Source organism: Pempheris klunzingeri, chromosome 23 (genome assembly GCF_042242105.1).
Source record: "Pempheris klunzingeri isolate RE-2024b chromosome 23, fPemKlu1.hap1, whole genome shotgun sequence".
NCBI classification, from domain to species: domain Eukaryota; kingdom Metazoa; phylum Chordata; class Actinopteri; order Acropomatiformes; family Pempheridae; genus Pempheris; species Pempheris klunzingeri.
This window is the reverse complement of record NC_092034.1, coordinates 13,542,473-13,564,377: the sequence shown is the minus strand read 5'-3', so window position 1 is coordinate 13,564,377 and position 21,905 is coordinate 13,542,473. Positions and strand designations below refer to the sequence as shown.

The window sequence follows — 21,905 nt, the reverse complement described above, 5'->3', positions numbered from 1 at the left end:
GGTGCGACCTCCTTCTCCACCACCCCGAGGACCTGTCTTCCCCCTCCCAACGACAGCTTTGCCCTCTATCTCACCTCCACTCTGCACTCCTGGTCTTGGCCTTGAACCTCTAAAAAACTCTTTTAGTCCATCAGGTTCTGCCTGCTTCTATACTGTTGGCTATAAACCACATTCTTTCATAAAAAGACTGAAGTACTCCAAAACAGACTAAAAGCAGGTGGCTGAACAGTATGAATCCAGTCATGTACCCTCTGCCACTTGCTCTAAGTAAACAGAGTCGGCGGGGTTTGATGTCTAGGACACGCCCCCTTAGTCTCATGACAGACTGGTGCCTGATGGTCGTGTTAGGCCTCATCCTGCTCCTCAGCCTGGCGTCAAGCCAGAAAATGGACCCTTCCAAACACCCCATTGTCACCACCAACTACGGCAAGCTCAGAGGTATCAAGAAGGACTTGAACAATGAGATCCTGGGGCCTGTAGAGCAGTACCTTGGCGTCCCCTACGCCACAGCACCCATCGGCGACCGTCGCTTTCAGCCGCCTGAAGCTCCGGGATCCTGGCAGGAGATCCGCAATGCCACCCAGTTTGCCCCCGTGTGCCCTCAGAACGTCCATGGCGTGCTCCCAGAGATTATGCTTCCCGTATGGTTCACAGACAACCTGGATGTGGCGGCGGGTTACATCCAGAACCAGAGTGAGGACTGCCTCTACCTCAACATCTACGTACCCACTGAGGACGGTGAGTAGACGTATTAAATGAGGGCTGAAATGGGAACAGTGAATAGATGATTGACTGTTTGCTAAGCCCCGTCCCCTTAGTCACCGTTGCTATGCCTGTCAAGCTTTCCATACGCACACAGTACACACAGTACACACAGTACACACAGTACACACAGTACACACAGTACACACAGTACACAGGCCTATCCAGGGCAGATATACCATTAATGTTTGCATTAATGGGTCATTGATTCCCAACAGCACTTGGACAGCTCTCACTAATTTTCTCAGCTGGACAACGAGCAGATTTTTTTGTTTCCTTCACGAGTTGGTTGGAAACTACTGACTTTTCAATATTTCCAGCCATCTCTTTTTAAAACAAGAACCCTGAAAGAGGTCTTAGAGTCATTCATTCATTTGATGGCTATATAAATGTATAGACATCGGGGAAAATGTGAGATCTGATTTATTCAGTCGTCATAACACCTTGTTTAGGTTCCTGCTGCAGGTATGCCTGTGTGCTAATTAGACTTGCCAGCAGATATACACACAGTTTAATCCAGTCCTGACACTGCTCTTGTGTTTTTTTTTACTTACCACACTCCCTATAATGTGGAGAAATCCAAAGCTTGACAGGCTTCTGTGCCTAGTTCTGGTTTCTAAGACAGTCACTGCACAGGGAGGGGTTTAACGAACGGTCAATTAGCACCACTCACAAGAGCCCAGGGAAGTTCACTTAATGTAAAAAAAGATATCTGCAAAACTCTTGTGAATATTTTCTTTCTTTTCTAGGTTGACTTAGAACACCATAAATATTGCATATGCCTCTTGTAGATAGTGACCATTCGTTTTTAGGATGGGGTTTGTGTGTGTGTTGTGGGGGGGGGGTTATTTAAAAAGACGCAATATGCAAATATTCCATGGAGGGTCAAAGAGTTTTTCAGTTACCTTCCCTGGTTTTACAATACATCACATTCAAGGTGTTATAAAGCAGGAGAACAAAGGCCAGGACTCAAACAGTTTCCAAGTGCTTTATTAGAAAAGGATTACGTGACATCTGACTTTTCTTACTTTTTTACCGTCAAGAACCCTCTTCTCTCAACTCAGATCATACTGCAGACGTTTTTGTCTGCCCGAGCACTATTAGGACTGTGAGCAATAAAAGAGAAATATTCCCATTTTGTCAGCAGGTGTGATATGAAGAGTAGAGACTTCCATCACCCCCCCCCCTCTCTCTCTCTCTCTCCTTGCCGAGGGTATTGTAAGACATGGCTCACGTTTATCTTTTCATTTTTACATCTCTAATACAAGCTGCACAAAGCCAGCAGCTCTCACAGTAAAAAAAAAAAGGCTACAAGAATCATGTTGGTGGGTTTCACATGCAGACAGTGTCTGATAACTTGGTTTGACCCCAAACGACTTCAGGTCACCAGAAAGCAGCTTTTAAGTGGAATCTTACCAACACAATCTCTGGTTTGTGGTTATTTTTCTCATTATTTAGTTTCAAGCACAATAGCAGGATTGCAAATGTAAAAAGTCACCGTAGAAAAGAACCCCCCATGATCCGCTTTGATGTCAATATCAGTGTGTGTGTGTGTGTGTGCCTTTGTGTGTGTGTGTGTAATCGTCTACATGTCTCTCGCTGTCTTCATGTGCTCACTGGTGTGGATGACCGTATACACACTATAGTGATGAGGCACTGGTTTCCACTCTGAACTTTTTCTTCACTCTAACACATTTCCATCTTCGTTTCAGCACTTGGACTGGACTTTTTTTGTAGCCCTTCACAGCTCAACACCCTTCCTTCCGCCTCTCCACTCCAACACTGCAGCCTCAGCCCCAGACAGCCCGTCATTGCCACTTATAGCTCCTCGGGCACATATAGAACACTATACATCAGGGCTTGAGTCATTTCACACTGTCACACCACATATTTTTTTTTCTGTTTTCTGAGATGTACGACTTGGTGGAAATGCAAGTGCCATAACATAGAGAGATATATACGCACTCGCTTACACAATTGGTGTACAGTGCACTGCCCGGAAATGTCACACAGGTGTAAAACACCTTGCAACAGTGACCTCCATTCATCAACAAGAAACATCAGCATTACGCCCAACGTTGTCAGCATAATACATCACTGTATCGGTGAGGGTGTGGGCAGATGCTTATTAAATCAAAAATAGAATACTAACACTGCAAATGTGTTTAAATGGGATAAATATATCTTCATTTATTGTTAAAAACATTTAGTGACAACATATAAATGTGTTTTATCCCTGATAATCATCATCGGTGATATATTTGTGGTGGTCAGGTCAGGCACGGCTTTGCTTGCCTCAGCACTCCTCCAAAAGCCCCTGGGTTGTCTTTCCCTTCGCTCCTCCTTCCCTCTGCTTCTCCTCCCGCATTGATTTTAAGTCATTTTTTGCATGTGCGGCTGGGGGAGGGATTTGAGAGGAGGAAAGGAGAGGAAACATGGAGAGGAATGGACACACGAGATACAGAGAGCAGACAAGAAAAGTAAGAAGAAGAAAAAGCTTTTGGGCAATGGATCAAAAAATCATCCACGACTCGCCGTCCGTGGGAGCTGTCAGCTCCACTCATTGTCACACAATGCAAAGTTGAATATGCTCACATAGTAGCACACATACACACTCACACTCTCCCATCTATTCTTCTTACTCTTAAAACATAAATGCTGCATCTCCCAGAGTCTCCCGAGGCCTTTTACTTGTATCCTTTTTTTAGGACACCCTTAAGACAGAATCCTTAAAAACCTCCTCTAATTTTAAGTGGATTAAGCCTGCAGAATTACCTCTTAATGCTGCCATCAGTGCAAATGGAGGAAAGTGGGACACTCTGACATGGATGTGTGTTTATTCATAGATAAACAAATACGCTAACATTTGGTGGTTACTCATGCCTCCTTAATTAATACTTAAGTACTTAGTAAATTGCTAAACTAGCCACGTGTTGTCATTTTTTCATTAGTTCCATGGCACTTGTGAATAAATATGTTTCTGAATTTGTAATACTTATGGAACAAACCAAGAAAGGAAACTAATCAGCTTACAGTAATAATACAAAAGTACAATCTGATTAACAAGGGTAGTTGTTAAGTGCTTTTAGATTTCTTTAACTACTATCAGTCTTAACTTTAAACATTGTTATCATTACGCTTAATGAATCACAGTTTAGACAGTGTTATACACAACAAATTGTGGGAACTTATACATGAAAATACATAGTATGCAATACTCTTTCTGACAAGTTCTGCAAATGGTTAGTGATTTAAATTCAATAAGGTCCCGGATTTCCCTTACTAGTAACTCTGTAAGAGTAAATTGATGGTCCTTGGAAAGCCACTACAATGCAGTATTTACCATAAACCTAGCTTGTTTGTCCATGTGGTAGTATAGAATATCAGGGCCTAGGACCCAGGGGAACTGGCTTTACCCTCCGGCAGGCTGCTCCCTCACCAAATGTAGGCAGGGAGGGGCTCCACTGGCTCCACTGGCCCCCCTGGAGATGACATCCCATAAATCATAGGGAGAGGTTTTCATCTGGCTCCTGCAGAGTCATGGTGGATCGATGGACGAGAGGCCGCCGCCGCCGCCGCTGCTGCTGCCACCGCCTCAGGCCCACAGACAAACCACATGCTTCTCTCAGCGGTCAGCAGCCGTTAACACAGAACAAGGCTTCATGGTAAATAAGCCGGAATAGCTGCACTCAGCAGCCCCAGAAAGGGAACTTGCCATAAATGTTTACCAACATGGAGGATCTCACATAGCTGAGCTTTGTGCAGTTAAGCAAAGGGCGTAGCAGTGCTGGAGAAACCATTGGTTTGATTTTAGCAGTAACTGGTCAGCTTAGGCTGCTTAGCACCTTCACCGGCTGTGTATCATCTTTATTGGTTGTGTACTGTCTTGCAAAGCCACTCCTCATTTAGTTCTTTGCTTCAGCTCTTAACATTCATAACCGTGACCTTTTCCCACTTGCACGTGTAAATCCTCAATTTAAAACCCTCTCGACGAGGCATTTTTCAATTTTATCACATCAGGAGACCCAGTAGACTGATACCAATATCAGTACGTGTATTCATTTATGTCTCTCCTACTGTCTACATTTGCACACTGGTGTATTGGGAGGCACTGATTTTCACCCCTAAAACTCTCTTCACTGACACATCTCTGTTCCCCTTTCAGAGCTTCCATCACTTGACTGTTTTTCTTTTTTTTTTTGCCACTCACAGCTCATCACCCTTCCTTCCGCCTCTCCACTCCAACATTGCAGCCTCAGCCCTCGACAGCCCGTCTTTGCCACAGGCATTTCACCACTTCATCACAACTCTTCCAACCAAATCATAAACTGTCCATCCCATTCTTCCACTGATTATCCCTGAGAATATCGTCTTTTCTTTGGTTATTTTCCACAGCTTTAGATGTACCATTTGTAGTTTGAATTGTAGTTTTTGTATTTGGCGGTACATTTTCTTCCCCTTCAGACCACTTCCCACCCGTCCATGTGACACTTTTGGATTTGTTTAGGGATACTGCCCTTCAGTTACCCTTTAACCAACCAATATATAGTATCAGTATGCATGTCCCACAAGCCATTGCAAGACATTTTCTCCATAGGTCAACTTCACAAGAAACAGCAATCACAAACAATTAGGTGTTCAGAGGCTGAATGTGGGACTAAAATGCAGCTGGTGTGGAGGCAGGATGAGTTGCTCGTGAAATGCTGACAGCCTGCTTATGAGACCGCATTTTAAGATCAATAATTCCTAAATTAAGAATTGAGTTAAAAAAAACAGGAAGCATGGATCTGAGACAGACTCTACCACACTCAGAAGAACTTAATTGGTGGCAGGGCTGGGCTTTAACCCTAATAAGTTGTTACAAATTGTCTTTTAAGCTACTAGTTCCATTCAATTAGTCCTGTTGAAGGAGGGTATGCATCGGTTTTGCCAGATAACCCTCCGGGATTTGAACCGCTAACCTCAGCATTGTCAGCACCATGTTTCTTGGGCTAAGCTGCAGGGTGCGAGCAGGGGGCCTTATAAATTATTCCATCCGATACTTCATCTATCTTTATGCATCAGACTCAAGTTCCCAGATCTCCCAATTCTGCAATATTTCAATTTTCTGAGGAGATTCATCAAGAAGGGTTCAATACTAACACAATGATGCACACAGCGGCCGAGGGCTGCGCTGCGATCGGCATTGCCAAAGGGCTGGAGATGAATAGATAAATAAAAGAGATAAAAACAAACAGATGAATAATGGAAAGCGAGAGGGAGAGGTGCCAGCACGCAGCAGTGGCAATATGATATATATTGCTTCTGATGCCAGGAAAAACCTTGATTATTTTGCTCCATCTCTTTCTTCATGTTGCCTCTTTCTCCCACCAGCCCCAGTTTGATTCCCTGTAAGAAACAAAGATTGGGGAAAAATAGATCACCATCTTTCTGCAGGCAGAATGCACTTCCCCTAGAATGAAGAACGACTGTTACATACAGTGTGGGTGCCTGTAGCTCCCACGGGGCTCGTGAAATATCCACAGTCTTTCTCTCCCTCACACACACACACACACACACACCCTTTATCACATACCCTAAAGTTCTCTTGGATGTGAGCGTGCTCAACAGAACTGAAGGAGACAAAACAGACCCCTTAATAAAAAGACAAGGACAGAGTGAGAAGCATAGTCAGGCATCTCAAGGTAGTTGTCATTTTGTAGAAGATGGAGGTCAGAACAGAGGGCCTCATCTAGCCTGTGGGCCAACCCTTACAAACCAAACCTGACAGAGTCCATCTTCACTTTTATACGCCTCCTCTCATGTTTCACCTCTCCCCTCTCCCTTGACTCTCTTCAGTCTGCTGCTCCCTGCTCTCTGCTCTGTCCTGAGGCGCTGCGGAGCAGACGGCAACTGCCCTGCTCGGTCTGAGGCTTTGTCTTACCCTGGTAGGTGGTGAGGGTGAAGAGAGAATCACATCAGCCAGGGTCGGTCACTCGCTTTGAACTTTTCCATCCATCTAGGATAGTCCCATACATACTGAGAAAAGGCTGCTGACAGCCGCAGTACACAGGGTGTCTGCTGGTTGTGAAAAACTCTGACAAGGAAAAAATGAAGACAAGTTTTAGGCCCAATTCTGTCTCATTATTGGGCTACCTTAGAATAACTGGCTTACTATTTGCTAAATACATGTATTTATCACATTATCACCCCTCAAAAATAGATATAAATCAAGAAAATCTATATTTGAAATGAAATTTGGTGAGGTCGATCAGATCGACTGGCTTGGACAATAATGAATGACATGTAGCTGATTTGATGTTAAGCCAGGATAAGCAGATTACATACACGCCGGGGAAGCGATGAAGCATCTTGGATGAGGGACAAAAACATCTTCAATACTAAAACAGAAAATCCATTTGCCTTTGTTGTAGTACCTCTAGATGTACTCACAGGGATTCATTTCCCATTTGTGTTTGGTTTTTTTTAGACACATGAAATACAAAAAGATTGTGGAGTTTTACTTAAAGGTGCAGTCTGTAGGATTTAGGGGGTGTATTGGCAGAAATGGAATATATTCTCCATAGTGATGTAGTCAGTGGTGTATAATCACCTGAAACTAAGAACCGTTGTGGTTTCATTAGCTTAGAAGGAGCTCTTCATGTTGCACTGCCATGAGAAGCCCAGAATGAACAAACAAGGACCTTTTGCATTCTTACGTTGAAGTGGCAGCTTGAATGTGGTCTGAAGGTGAATACCATTTTGTGTTGTGACAAATGGAGGATCCTCATCTGCTAGATGCCACTAAATCCTTCACACTGCACCTTTAAAACCTTCAACGTGTCAGTGAAGATGCCAAGGGGGTTCCCCGGGGAAGACAAAACTCTATCTCTGTTTAATATTTGCAAATATGTCACTCCTTTCAAGACAGAAGTACAATATCCAATATGAGACATGAGCTGAGAGGAGGACAGGGGGAGATTTTTGACTGCCAAGCTGGTGTGCGTGAATTTGATGGACTTTTGAAATGGAGGAAAGGTTATAAGAAATGTGTCTGGATGTGTCTTACAAGACAAACACAACAGTGCAGACGAAGTGAAGAGATGGTGGGAAACCCATGTCAGGCGTGAGAATGGAAGCGAGTATGTGTGTCTGTAGGTATGGACGTGCAAATCTTTTAGGGTATATTTGGATTTGAGAGCAGATTATCTGAAAGAAAAAAAAAACCCTCCGTGTGGGATTCAGCCCAGTTTATAATTGGTTATGATTTTAAAGGTGTAGAGATCTGTCTTCTGTTTCTGCCCACCGCTTGGATTTTGACAGCACCACTGGCGATTTCCTGATCTTAGGGAAAAGTAAAGAGTATCTTCACACTGGATTGTAGCTCTCAAACTAAAGTACGCAACACTTTGATAACATTACAAACACTTTTGCTCTTGGTTTTTGGTTTTGAGAAAAACCACACCACTCTTTGGGCTGTACCTGGCTACGGTTGCTAGCTATGGCTGGATGATGCCAATGTATCTCAATGTGCTTCATGCTTGGGATGTTTTTCTGATCCTGAGCACTTCAATCCAATGAACTGAATTCTTGAGTTCATAGCTGTCAGTGAAAACCATTAAATCAAAATACAGTCATTGAATCGATAATGACTGTAATCGGAGAAATGATTTGCATATGTCACTCAGTATCTTTACTTATTGTTGATGGAAGCGAATGCAGCAGTTTCATAATGCGATTACATGACTGAGACGGAGTACGCTGCCAGATTATGATATTGATCACATTTTGAAGCCTTCAGTTACCCTCTGAAGGAGGCTGAGAAGCAACAGTATAGTCAGTGAGAGACACTGGAATGAAGAGAGGATGAGAACCAGGGAAGAGCTTGGGAGGTTTCAAGGAGTGCAGAATTTAGATTGAAGACACAGGAAAAGGGGAAGTGGGGCGGGGGGGGGGGTTGTCTTAGCAACCATCCACCACTTCCTGTATCTTCCTGTCAGGGCGCGCATCAAAGGCTGCTTGCATTTTGCCTTTCCACTAGACTCTGAATGAAGGAATTAGCAAGGGCTCAGTTCCAGCTATTTATAGCCTGTAAGCCAGAGAGATGGAGAGAAAGAGAGGGAATTTAAAGAGGGAGTGTGTGTGTGTGTGTGTGTGTGTGTGTGTGTATGTATGTGTGTGTGTGCATGCTTTGGTTGGTCTTATTACTCAGTGGGTGTGTGTACATATATGTATGCATCTGTATGTACGTCACGTGATCCTAATGAACTCTAAGGTGTGTTCCTATGTGTTTTGTTTCATTCACGTGGGTCATCAGTTTGATGACTCTCATGTCCTCCCCCATCTTTCTCTCTATCCCCCTCATCATCTCATTACCACCCTTTGAATCCAACCTCTCTTCCCTTTGCATTACCACCATTTTGCCTCCCTGCCCTTCTCCCTCATCCCTTCTTTTTCTCTCAAGCACACCCCCCACCTACCGTCTGATATTCTCACAGCTTCCCAGTCATCACCATATGCTTTGGATGAGCAATGAAGGCAGAAATAGGATTTAGCTGTAGACAGTCCATTTAAATGATCGTTTTAGCCTCAGGAGAGTGAATTGACTTTACAACAGTACTTAAATAATAAGCTCTCAGGCTTTGACTATCCATGTTCTTTTGGCGGCTTGGCTTCTGTACCAACGCTCAAGCACAATCTGGGATATCATCTGATTTAACTCGGGGATTGATGAAGTACATCTAATGGGATTTGATGAAGTCTGTCCTATCAATTAAACATTCCATTATAAAAAGCTCCCACCCACAGGTTGGGCAGGGGTTCAGAGTCAGACTAAGGAACATTCTGACAATACTCCCTCTTCCTGTTTCTCTTCATATGTCTCAAGAGGATCTGTTCAGACCTGTTAAAAAAGACTGATTAACCCAAATCTTAAAAGATGAAATCTGCAATGTTTTATTTTAAAACTATGGAAGAAAATGATCAGATATGTGAATGCATGTCAAAGGAGTCACTCTGCTAACATCTTTTAGCTCACTGGTTTGGTTTTGTGGCCTGCAACCTTCCTGCTTGGTGTAGTAATGCCATTTGCAGCAGCATGGTGAGAACAAAGGCTCCATTGCTCCACCCATTGATCTAGCCACCACCAAAGGGCCAAAATTCAAAGATATCTGGCAGCTGGTGAAGACAGTGGAGCATTTATCAGCTAAAAAGCCACATGTTTTCCTCAGCAGTTGATGGAAACTAAACCAGAGCTAAAGGGAGAGTGAACATTGGACTAACATTCAGCAGGTAGCCAGAAACACGACTCCAAATGAATACTAATGTCGCTCTGAATCTTCTGGATGTGTAAATAAGGACCTGTTTGCTAACACGGTGACAATATGTCAATGCTGTGTTTACAATTAGTTTCCACAGCCCCTGAGCAGCTTAGAAATACTCAAATGGAGCTTTAAATAACACATGTATATAATCTTTTAAAAAAAAAAAAAAACTGAAATGAAAAGCAGACCATTTATGGATGTTGGAGACACTTTATGACAACAGCAGTACCATGAAAATACTTAACAAATGTGACACTAGATAACTTCTCCATAATCATTGCTGTAGTTTGAACAGGAATGCCAGAAAGGAACGGGTTTAAGTTTTAAGTATGAAAGAGCCCTTAAATTGCGAGTGCTGGAGGCATAATGTGGTTGTTTATTGGAAAAACATTATTCCTAACTCTCCCCTGTTACTAGTATAGTGCTTATATACTGTTGCTAGTATTTTTCCTACTGGTATATTGGATTTCTGAGAGTATTTGTGGTGTTGTAGTGATGTTTTTACAGCACAACCACAGCTAACTCTAATACTGTGTTTAAACAATCGGGATAAACAGGGCTCAGGTTTGCCATATAATGTGTAGCAGTCATAAATTGTCCTCAGCTCTCTGTGTATTTGCCTTTTTATAATTAATCCTCCACTTTATTGATACAGTTCACATTCTGAACTGCTGAGTTGGCCATTTCAGGCCAGCGTGGTCAGCTATCCTGTTACCACGTTGTTGTGCTGTGAAATAGAGATAAGCCTGAGTATAGAAACAGGCTAGTGCAGTGTTGCAAGAATTTATTGAATTGTAGTATTGAACCGAGTGAAACTATATTAGACATTCTTATTTGATTCTTAAACAGGAATCATTTTCTATCCTTTACAGTGAATATGGACTGTTTTCACTGTAATAGAGGGAGAAGAAAGAGAAAATCAAGTAATACTATAAGGTTACAAGGGATTACAGCACAGACTGGACCTTTAACAGGATCACATCTGCTTCTGTTCCCCCTGTCCATGGAAATTGCTTGTGTTCTTAGACCGGAAGTGTTATTAAAGTAACCTTGAGAAAAGACGATATAGGAGGATCAAAGAGCCCAGCAAACTGGGAGGCACACTGCAAAAAAGCAGATTTCAGCTGACTGGGGGATTAATAATGGCACTGGTTTGCCCCAAGGCTGAGCTACTGAAGATGCACATGTACAGTACGCACAGGCAAACACACACGGGCAACACTTTTTGGTACATTACTTACACACTTGTTGCCACAAGGACTGTGCACATACACTGTCAGTGCTGCATTATGAGACATGTTCCTTTTCCTGTTCTTTAGCTACCTCCCATCTGCCTCTCTCTTGCTTACACACACACACACACACACACTCCATCCCTTTCAATACAGCTCAAAGGGCCATCTCTTCAGGGCTTCTGAAGCTGAGGTGGCCAGTGGCGGTGAATGCAAATTACCCCTCCTGCACACACACACACACACACACACACACACACACACAGCTCCCTCTGCCAGGTCCCACTGCTCACAGTGCCTCCCACAGCACTGAATGGTAAGGGCAGAGAGAATGAAAGAGAAAAAGGAGAGATTAAAAGGAAGGAGGGATGAAGGAATAGACAGAGAGAGCAGGAGGTTATCCAGAGGTAAGACCTCCTCCTCTGGTGGAACAAGTCTGCTGATATGTTCACGCAGGAGAAAAGTCAATGCGTCGTGGCGACGCAATAAATCACTAGTTAGCAAGAGTAGCTGCTGGGTTCAAGCTGACGCCTAATATTAATGACTGGAAGTTCAGTTTAATCCATGGAGCTGTGAGTTCATCATCTGTGCAGCTTCAACACCTGGGTCACTGTAACACACACACACACACACACACACACACACACACTTAATTTAGCACACAGATGCACATATCTAAATGTACACAGATGTATAAAAACACATGATGTCACATGTGGAGTGACGTATGCACATTTAATCATGTGTTTACCAAAAGGAAGCATGTGGCGGTCTTTAAACACAAAGGCAGATACAGATTTGTAATTTGTCCCCAGTGAAAGCTTCTTATAAAGCCAAGTGCTATACATAGTAAAGGTTATGCAAACAGTGCGCTATTTAGAACTCGCACAGGAAATCTTGTCAGTCTTTTTTGATTGATTGTCTTTATTTTGGTCTTTAAGTTAAAACAAATGAAGCGATAGAAGCTGGAATTTACTGAGCCATGAAACAATGAATCCATGTCAAAAAGCAAAGAGAAAAAGCAGCCTATGTAGCCCATTACACCCACTAAAATACTAAATGAAAACATTTATGAACAAGCCACACAGTCCATACAATAAGGAAATGCTACTTATATAATGATAATGTATTGTGATAGTAAGATATTTTACACAGTACACAAAGCACGATGAGGTATCAAATCATTACATAAAGACTATTTCACTGATTCACTCATTTTACTGGAATGCATGTTTTTTAAATTATTCTGCAGCGCACGATAATTTCCTTTTGCAATTTGATAAAAAGCAAACAAAAAAAAAAAGTTGCTAAGAAGAGCAGCATGCACTGCACACTCATGTCAGCTCACGTTTCAGTACCATGGACAGCGGCAGTGGAGCCAGTCCTGCCACATGTACACTGGGCCAACGCCAATTTGAAGCCGTACTCTCGGTTTGTCTGTAATGTCTACACTTATTTACTTATTTACTATTTATTACTCACTGTACAGAAAATTCTATGCATAAAAACCCCAAACCTCGACCCTCACAAGAGATTGAAAGATTAAAGCTATGATTGGAATAGGAATTGGAAAGCTTTTTTCTGTGATACAAACTTGATGTTATTTTTCATAACTTTGTTTATTTTGTGCGTCTTTTCTTGGATAATTTTACCTCTTCAGGACTCAAAGTCAGCACTTTCTAGTTGAACTTGTCTTAACCGTTTGACATACGCATTCAGTGTTGAAGGTTCGCACGTGGACTCATTCCCCAGGCCCTCCTTACTCTGCAATAACAGATGCAAACAGAACTATAAATTCACTCGGGCATATGCACAAGCCCATGGACAAAACCTTTAAAGCTTTCAAGTGTCCAGTGAATTTTTAGGAATTAAAAAAGAAAAAGAAAGGAGAACTCCAATCAACGTTCTTTAGCCTAAAAGACACAAAAATAGCTACATTTTAGGGCACTTCAACACAAATTCAAGTGATTCTACAAGGATATGAGAACTTATTTCATTAGGTGCTAGATCTAATAAAAGTGTTATTCTGTGTTTTTTTCTATTTTTAAGAAAACATCCCATTAGCATCCACAGAGCTGGGCCCCACTTGATTGTACAGTAAATGCAACAGCTGCAGGTTTCATCTCTGGGTGACACAACAGATTACATTGCTGGTGTTCTGGTATGATGTAGCTCGGGGGAGGTAAGGTGGCTTGAGAGAGAGATGGCAATTGAACTGTCCAAACGCATTAAAATAACGTGTATTCTGTTCTATCACTGTTGTCAGCTGCGCCTTATTTCCCAGGAGTCTCCTTTATTTTTGCGTTCAAGTTTAACAGGATTTCGATCCCGTTTTAGAAGACCGTGGTGGGATGGATTAGTATAAATGGGAAATCTCTCATGATTTCATAACTCAGTGTTTGCAAGCGCATTTAAGAGTAGACTTTCCCTTTAATGAAATATGCACAGCAGGCACACGCAAGTATATGGACAGATGAAGAGCCGAAGGAAGAGACAAAGGACGTTAACAAAAATTTGGGCACGTGTCTGCGTCTTGTTGTCCCTCTTGGGCCTTTGACCTAAATTACTCCCGTCCTCCATCTTGGCAGTCCCTCAGCATTAGGAGCTCTGCCTCATCTGCTCACTGGTTAGTAATGTCCCAGTGCTGCAGCCCGCGGTAGAATAAGCTCTTACAAGGACGGCCACAGAGGTGGAGAGGTGGCGATGGATTTAGATGGAGGCAGAGAGGAAAGATGGCAAAGGATCTGCCCTAAACAAGCTTTGTGCTTCACTTATCTGTGTCCACTCTTCATTTCAGTCCACAAAACACACTGCGTTTTTTTTTACCTTTATAGTGACACTGTTACTTTAAAGAAGAGATAACACGCTTGTCTTCTTACAAATTAAAAGTTGAATTAATGTACACTGACCTATGGCCTTACATGGAGATTTAGCAGTTTTAGCATATGACATACAATCATTTTAATGGTTTTATCCTAAAAGTAAAACAGGAATCTGACACTGAATGACACAAGAGCACAGTATTATTGTTTCCTATATGTAGTTCCATCTCGCTTGCTTTCAGCCATCCGCCTAATAATGGTGTTTAAACTTACTGACTCAAGGGGATACTTGAAAATGAAGAGACTTTTCATGACATTTTGAATGAGTCCTGCATTAGTCTAACTGAAAACTCAACTGTCAGTTATTCCATATGTGATCATGTTTAGAATGATTTCATTTGCATTATTCAAGTAATTGTTCAGTCTATAATGTGTCAAACATAGCTCATAATGCCAGAGCCCAATATAGTTTGTCAAATCAATGCTCCAAAACCCAAAGATAATCGGTTATTTTGAAGTGATGCAGAGGAAAAGTCCTCACATTTGAGTAGTGGGAAAAGCCGGTGTTTGGCAGTTTTGATCCAGCAAAAAAAGGAAAAAAAACTAATTAAAACTGTATTTTTTTAAAGATTTTCTTTTTGATTCTTGCCTTTTGTATCAAGACATTGTGAAAGGCCCTTTTAGCCTGGTGTCTTTTTAGTATGTGAAACCATTTGTATGTAGGAATGTGTATTTGATTATCTGGCTCAGAGAAGGAGAGGAGAGGGGGAGGGATGGGAGAGCAGAGAGGGGGCTGGAGGAAAGAAGAGAAGACCTCTGTGTTACATGTGATGGAAACTGCTTTGGAGCTAAAGCAGCAAGGAGAGTTGAAAGCCCACATGGACGGATAAACAGCCACAGTGATATTGGATCATACTGGAGGGTTATTGCACAGACCACCAGCAAGCCTTGGTTTAGGGCAGAAATAGCCCAGGGGTTGAATGACTGTTCAAACACACAAACAGAGATTGGTTCCTTTGTGCTTCTCATGGACAAAGGCAAGGAAAGACGCAGAGATACCGCAGAGATTACCTCAGCGATGAAATACTACATGAAATGGCAATGGAGCAGCTGAGCCTGTCAGCATTTTGATAGCTCAACATAACAGCCTCCCACCATATTTTTCTTGTTTCCCTTTACCTTCTCCACCTTCCCCGTATGTCAGACAACATAAAGACTCTTTGCTCTTCAAAGGTTAGCCCAATAAAGAGCACACACAACTCCGCTGACTAGACCACAAATGTCAAAATGGTTAAAAAGCAGGCTTTTCTGAACGAACCCCTTATCTTGTACATGGGGAGACAAACAGCAGCCGCTCTTCTGACAGACCCAGGGTATCATGGGAGATGGAGTGAGAGTCTCTTCAGTAATCTATCACCTCTGGAGCAGAAGGAATCATACTATTGAGACTTGAAATTGAATGGTTTAGTACACACACACACACACACACCCTGATACTAAGGCTAGTAATGGCTTTTGCATATAACATTGTGATTATTTTTATATAAATTGAACGAGCATATTTAATACACAGTATTAAACCAGATGGTTGTTTACAAAAAAATGAGCACAACTTGCTCTTGAATGCAATCAGAATCAGATCTAATAATTCAGAACTTTTAGTTGGTTCATGTTGGAAAAGACAATCTGCAGCAAAGGGACCTGTTATTTTCATGCTTTTGAAATTATTCCAATTTAGTATTTTATTGTTTGTATTTTTTCACCCAATCACTCATCCATCCATACCACCAACCATGTTCAGTAGCAGATATAATAAACCCCATGTTGCCAGGGCTCATCGCCCTTGGAGACCAAAACAGACGTCACCACTAAACCATAGATTTAAAGCAGGCCACATGTAGATCGGTGTGTCGGAAAGTTGTGAGCAGTGCTTCCTCAGGGGACTCAGCGTGACATATGAAGTAGTGTAACTATCGGATTTCTTTGCTTTATATGGTCGCCTTATGAAAAGTTAATGCAGGGGGCTCACAATCCCCAATTATGTTCAATACTCGTGGTTGAGAGGAGCAGAATTCATAGTTGGCAGTGTGGCAGGTGGCTGGCAATCCAAGCAATCTAATGATTTTGTAATGAAATCCTGTAATAACTCTACAGCAAGTGAATAGTCATCCAGATTCAGACTGGTATTGAAACTCCAAAGCACGCATTTGGGGACGTGGCATATGCATGAACGCATGAGCAGATAAGCCTGTGTGTGTGTGTGTGTGTGTGTCTGGCTACATGGGGAGAAAATGGCTCTAACCTTCATGCCTCCTCGATCATCACCACTCCGTAAATGTCACTACATCTGCCTCCCTGCCCCGCTCCACATCTCTGTTTACCTATGTTTACCTGTAACCTTATCTCCGTCTGTTTCCTGCTGTCATCTCTTTATCTTTAGGTTTTTGTAGGTACTCTCTTATTTTCCCTTTCTGCTTCCTCCTCTTTCCTCCAGTTTCTCCTCTCCCTCCCTCAATCCTCTCCTCCCCGTTCCTCCTCTTCTTTTCTTTTCATTCTACACAAATGACTTTTTCTTTTGGGCTTCATCTTGTCTTGCGTCTCTAAAGCACACACAGCTTCTCCCTTTCTCTGCCTCTCTCATGCACACATTATTTTGAAAGCCCTATGTCAGCATCCTCTCCATCCTCCTTTCTCTTTTCCTTTTCTTTCCAGCTACTTAATTCCTCCCCTTCAGCCAGGCTGGAACGATATTTCTCCGGCTCTCAGTCTGAGGCCTCAGAATGAGGCACCAGGAGAATGAAAAGGGAGCGAGAGAGTTGACAGCGAGAGAGAAAAAAAAATGGCGCACAAAAAAGGAAGTGGGGGAGCAGCAGTGGGAAAAGGGGAAAGGAAGTAAAGAAGATAAATTGGAGAAAAAAGCTAGACAAAGAGAAGGAGCGAGAGAGGGTGAGAGAAAAGTTTCAGCTCCACAGTCTGTGGAGATCGGAGTGAGTGTCAGATCAGCTGTTTGAATGAAAGACACATATTCACACTGCTCTCATCCCTTTACTGTAGTGAGATACAGACCGTTTATACGTATTTAAAGCATATGCTGTCCCCAGCTGTCCCCTGGATAAGGCTGTGTCATATGACTGCTCCGTCACTTGGACTCTCACAAGCCAAATGTTATGATCAACGTGGTCACGGATACCTTTTTTATCTTTATTGTAAAACACTACACGTGCCCTTGTGTGTGTGTCGCCGTATGTGTGTCCGTCTGTTCTTTTCGATCAAAGGATACAATCTCCTGGCTCACTGCTGGTGAGTCACTCGACTTTGCATGAGGACTTTTCTCCTTCTAGCCTGTCTGTCTCACTCAAAACACAGTAACCTCCCTCGTACCATGTCACCTCATCTTGAGCTTCTGTCTGTAGAGTGTATTAGCAGAAGGAAAACTTCTTCGTCGTGTTCTCCCTGCCTTACAGACTTGTAAGGGGAAGTGAAATAAACAGGGAAGACAAGTTTTGCAGTGCCAGAAACAGAAAGACACGTGAATTGCATCTTTAAATATTCATTTCGGACCGGTCGTCAATAAAACGCGAGCAGCAGCGAAGGCAGCCGATCATCTCCAGCAGCTGTGATGGAGCTGGAATAAAACGTTGCTGTGCCCGGTGGAGTTTGGGGACCAGTGCAACTTTTCCAGAACCAAAACACGACACATTAATACACAATTGTTCAACCATAAACACATTATAAATAATGTCTCAACGCTTGTGAATCTGAACATCTTTGTTTATCCACAGAAATAGAACTTTTCCTTTTGTATTATTTTTGACCCTAAAAACATGCCTCCGAATTCCAGCTGGTGCAGCTGGCAGCAGCCTCATGGATTTGTTTTAGCAGTTATTTATTCCAGCAGTTGATGCCTCAGAAAGAACCCTTGTGGTACACGGATATAAATACATCGATACATTTGCAGAATCTTTTGCACATATTTAGTTTATCCTTTCTTTATGTGCTTGTACTCTCCAGAGATGAATGTAGACAGAGACTATAACAAGCCAAAGTCGGCTCAACCACACACAAATCTACTTCTCATAGCCCCAAACAAGGATGGAAAGGAGGCAGAACTGAAAATAGGAGATGGGCAGCATAGTCCCAAAGTTTTCAAACACTTCTTTAATTTTGATATTAACAAACTTTTTAATGAGTGCAGCTCTGTTGCAGTTCTTTTTTTTTTACATTTCTACACCCCCAACATATGCAGGAATTGTGTGGCAAACAGTTTGACAGATTAGAGCCAAGCCTTTAATTTCAGTTATGCTACACAAGACAAGAGCCCACAGACCCACCACACAACCAGCAGCTATTTAGCCCCCATCATGTCTGTGTTGCCCTCTGGTAGACCTGCTGGGATGGTAAACTGGTGCTGTGGCCATTTTCCTGCTGCTGCTTGAACAAGTTGGGACATTATCATGGCAGACTCATCTGTCTTTGTCCTATAACTTTGAAGTCCCCAAAAAGCCCATTATTCACTTAATGTTGTTACAGGCAAGGTTACTGTGCACTGAGTGAGACAGACAGGCTGGAAGTAGAAAAGCCCCTGTCGTCCTCATACAAAGTCTTGTGACTCAACGGGAGCACAAAGTAAGCTGGAAGATTGTATCCTTTGATCGCAAAGAGCAGAAGGACACATGTACAGAACATGTACAAGGGCATATGCATATTTTTTTACATTAAAGGTAACAGTACTCATGTGCTGCCATTTTAAAGAGCCTCTCGTTTGCTGGGCTAACATCTTCACATTATGTATTCCGCCTTGGCAGCATTGTCTGATAAACAGTCACACAAATCACATCCTTTAATTGAGAGGACCGAATTGAGACTTAATGATACAAGAGCAGCAGAAAACTAATTGTGACAGGGTGACTAATGACGACTATACAAATCCATTTAGAATTATCTGGGACGGGTGAATGGCGAGCATCACCTGAAAGGACAGACGCTTGGCTGGCTCACACGACATCCTATTTTAACTGCCATTCATCTGAAAACGAACTCCACCGTTGTTTACGATGTAGTCACATCTTACTCATCTTAGCTACTCATCTGCGACCTGCACACACGGCTCACACATACGTGCGCGCACATGCAGAGTTTGGTGACTGAGGCAGCTGCAGTGGTGTGGGTGGGTAGACGAGCCGCAGTCACATCTCACGCATTCAGCTTACTAATCAACAACCTGCTCTTGCATGCAAGCACACGCACAAGCAAGCACACGCACACTCACACACTCGTGCACAATTCTTACTGAGTTACTCACTGCACTTTTCTTCAGTGTTTTAGCTCTAGGACAATGACAATGTCCCCATCTCTTTCCTCTCCCTCACACACGCACGCACACACGCACGCAGTCCTTTGTGCAACTTTGAACAAGCGTCCATCATTCATGGTCGACGCTCACTCACAAGCTGTCAGACACAGTTCCATTTCCTCGTAGATCATGCCAGACTGGCACACATTGCCTAAATGAGCTGCTCAACACCTACTTACTCCTGTGCCTGCACATAAACATTTGTTACACGTAAACACACGCTCGCTCATAAACACAGAAATAAGCCTCTTTTTTATGTGGGGGCTACTGTCTGCCTCAAGTCACATGATATAATGACTGACTGTGAAATGAGAGGAATCAAAATACTGACATTGATGGAGGATATAGTTTCAAATGCTTTTTTCAATGTTCAGTAGGAATACATCAATGTCTAATAAAAGAAAACTGCAACACATTTATTAGATTTAAGATTGTTACCTTGAAAATTAAGCCAATGCACACCAGAAACATTAGCAGAATTCAAAATATTGTGGGAAAAAAAGAGTTGCTTATTATCATAGGTTTTAATAAATGTTCAGTTCAGAGACCTGTGGGACACTGGTCCACCCATCTACAGTCCAGAGAAGTCTTGTCAGAGGACGCTTGCTCATGTGGGGATTCTTGAACCCTTAATTTTGGATTATTGAATCGTTGGCTCTGTTAATTAAAGAGTTTGTTCTGTTTGACCTGCTCGTCATGGACAGCATCTTCAGTTAACATTTGTTATGAATTGGCACTACATAAATAAAGATTGATTGATTGAGAAGTGGTCTTCACGGGTTAGGGTTAGACTTGCAGCCAAAAAGCCATTCCTCCGACATGGAAACGAAGCCAGGCAACTCACCTATGCACAAAAAAGTCAAGAACTGGGCTGTAGAACAGCGGCAGCAGGTGCTCTTGACTGATGAGTCAGTTTGTTCGCCGAAGGGCAGGAGAGTGCTACAAGGATGAGTGTCTACGGGCAAGAGTGAAGCTTGGTGATGGCTCCCTGCAGGTTTGAGGCTGTATTTGGGGCAGAGCTGCAGATTTGGTCAGAATTAGTGGCGTTCTCAGTGCCATGGATTACATAGATATGATTATTAGCCATCATGCAATATCATCAAGGAGTTGTCTGATCGATTTTTCAGCATGACAATGGCCCCAAACATTCATTCATACACTGAGAGTATTTAAGAACTGTCCCCTGCAACAGCTCAACATCATCAAGTCAGTCTGGCATTACGTGACGGGACAGAAGCAAGCAACCAGCCGAGGACCATAAAAAACTGGACACTTTGTATGCTGTCGATCGATACCTAAAAACTGTTCATGGCATTAGTTTTCAAAGCATCCTCATTTTTGTGCCTTAAACTTTAGCATGTTACTGCTCAGCTGTAGCCACATTGCTGTAAAATACTATGTAGTCAAAGAATTTACAAGTGACAAATTAGGATCACCACAATTATCAAAACACAGAATTAGGGAAATGGCGTCCATCCCTCCAGTAGAGTCCCACACACTTGGAGAATGTATGTTTAGCACTGAAGTGGCCGAATACCTTAATAACATGCTTCATGTTGGTATTTGCTTTAGTTTTTCATCAATGAAGGAGCAAATAGTGACATCCTGTAGGAGTAAAAGTAAGCTTTTCTGTTCTGATTGGTACACACAGCATATAGGAGCTCACAGAAGGGCAGCGAAGATAGAAATACTCTCATGCTCAGTCTGTCTTTCCAGTTCAATAAGTGCATTAACACAAAACACCATGTCTCTCTTTCGTCTCCTTTCATTCTCTTTATCCTCTAATTTTTGCTTCATCCTGTGTATGACTGTGCATCTCCACGCCTCTTGCATTCCAGCCTGTGCTGTGTGTCTGTATGTGGCTGTGCGAGGATGTGTAAGCGTGACGTTCGTGTGTGTGTGTGTGTGTGTGTGTGTGTGTGGCCGTCGGGAGAAGTGGAGCCAAAGTGAAGCCTTACGTAACCAGCTTCAAAGTGAGCTGCAGTCGGCCGGCAACACAGACACGGCCAAACGCAAGGAGAGAAAGAAGAAAACAGTTTCACAGAGAGGAGGATAAAAGAAAGAGACTTTATAGGGGAGAGAGGGTGTAAACAACTTAAGGTCGAAAATAGTCTTTAGCAGCTACTTTATACATGGCATAACATCTGGCTACAACATCTGGAAAAGTACATACGTCATACAACTGCTTAAGTCTTTTTTTTTTTAGCTCCAAAAACTATAATATATCTTTCTGGATGTCTGTGTTTTAGCCAAATAGTCAGGAAAATCCACTACCTCTACCTACTCTGGGTGTATTATAATTGCATTTGCCGCAGATAGGTATGTGTGTGTGGGTGTGGAGGGGGTTGATGGGAGTTGGGGTATGGTTCTTCACAAATTGCACATGCCCCTGTCGCCTCAGCTCCTTTGATTGGGAAAAGAGTCTTAAAATGTC

General features: G+C 42.6%; 1 protein-coding gene across 1 annotated transcript in view; it reads left to right on the top strand.

Moving 5' to 3' along the window:
• Nucleotides 1-212: 212 nt before the first annotated feature.
• The window catches only part of nlgn2a (neuroligin 2a), a 102,229-nt gene continuing 80,536 nt past the window's right edge, over nucleotides 213-21,905 (top strand). Inside the window, exon 1 of the mRNA XM_070854437.1 lies at nucleotides 213-738. Coding sequence (XP_070710538.1) covers nucleotides 231-738 — 508 coding nt within the window. The 5' untranslated portion in view covers nucleotides 213-230. The remainder of the gene's footprint in view (nucleotides 739-21,905) is intronic.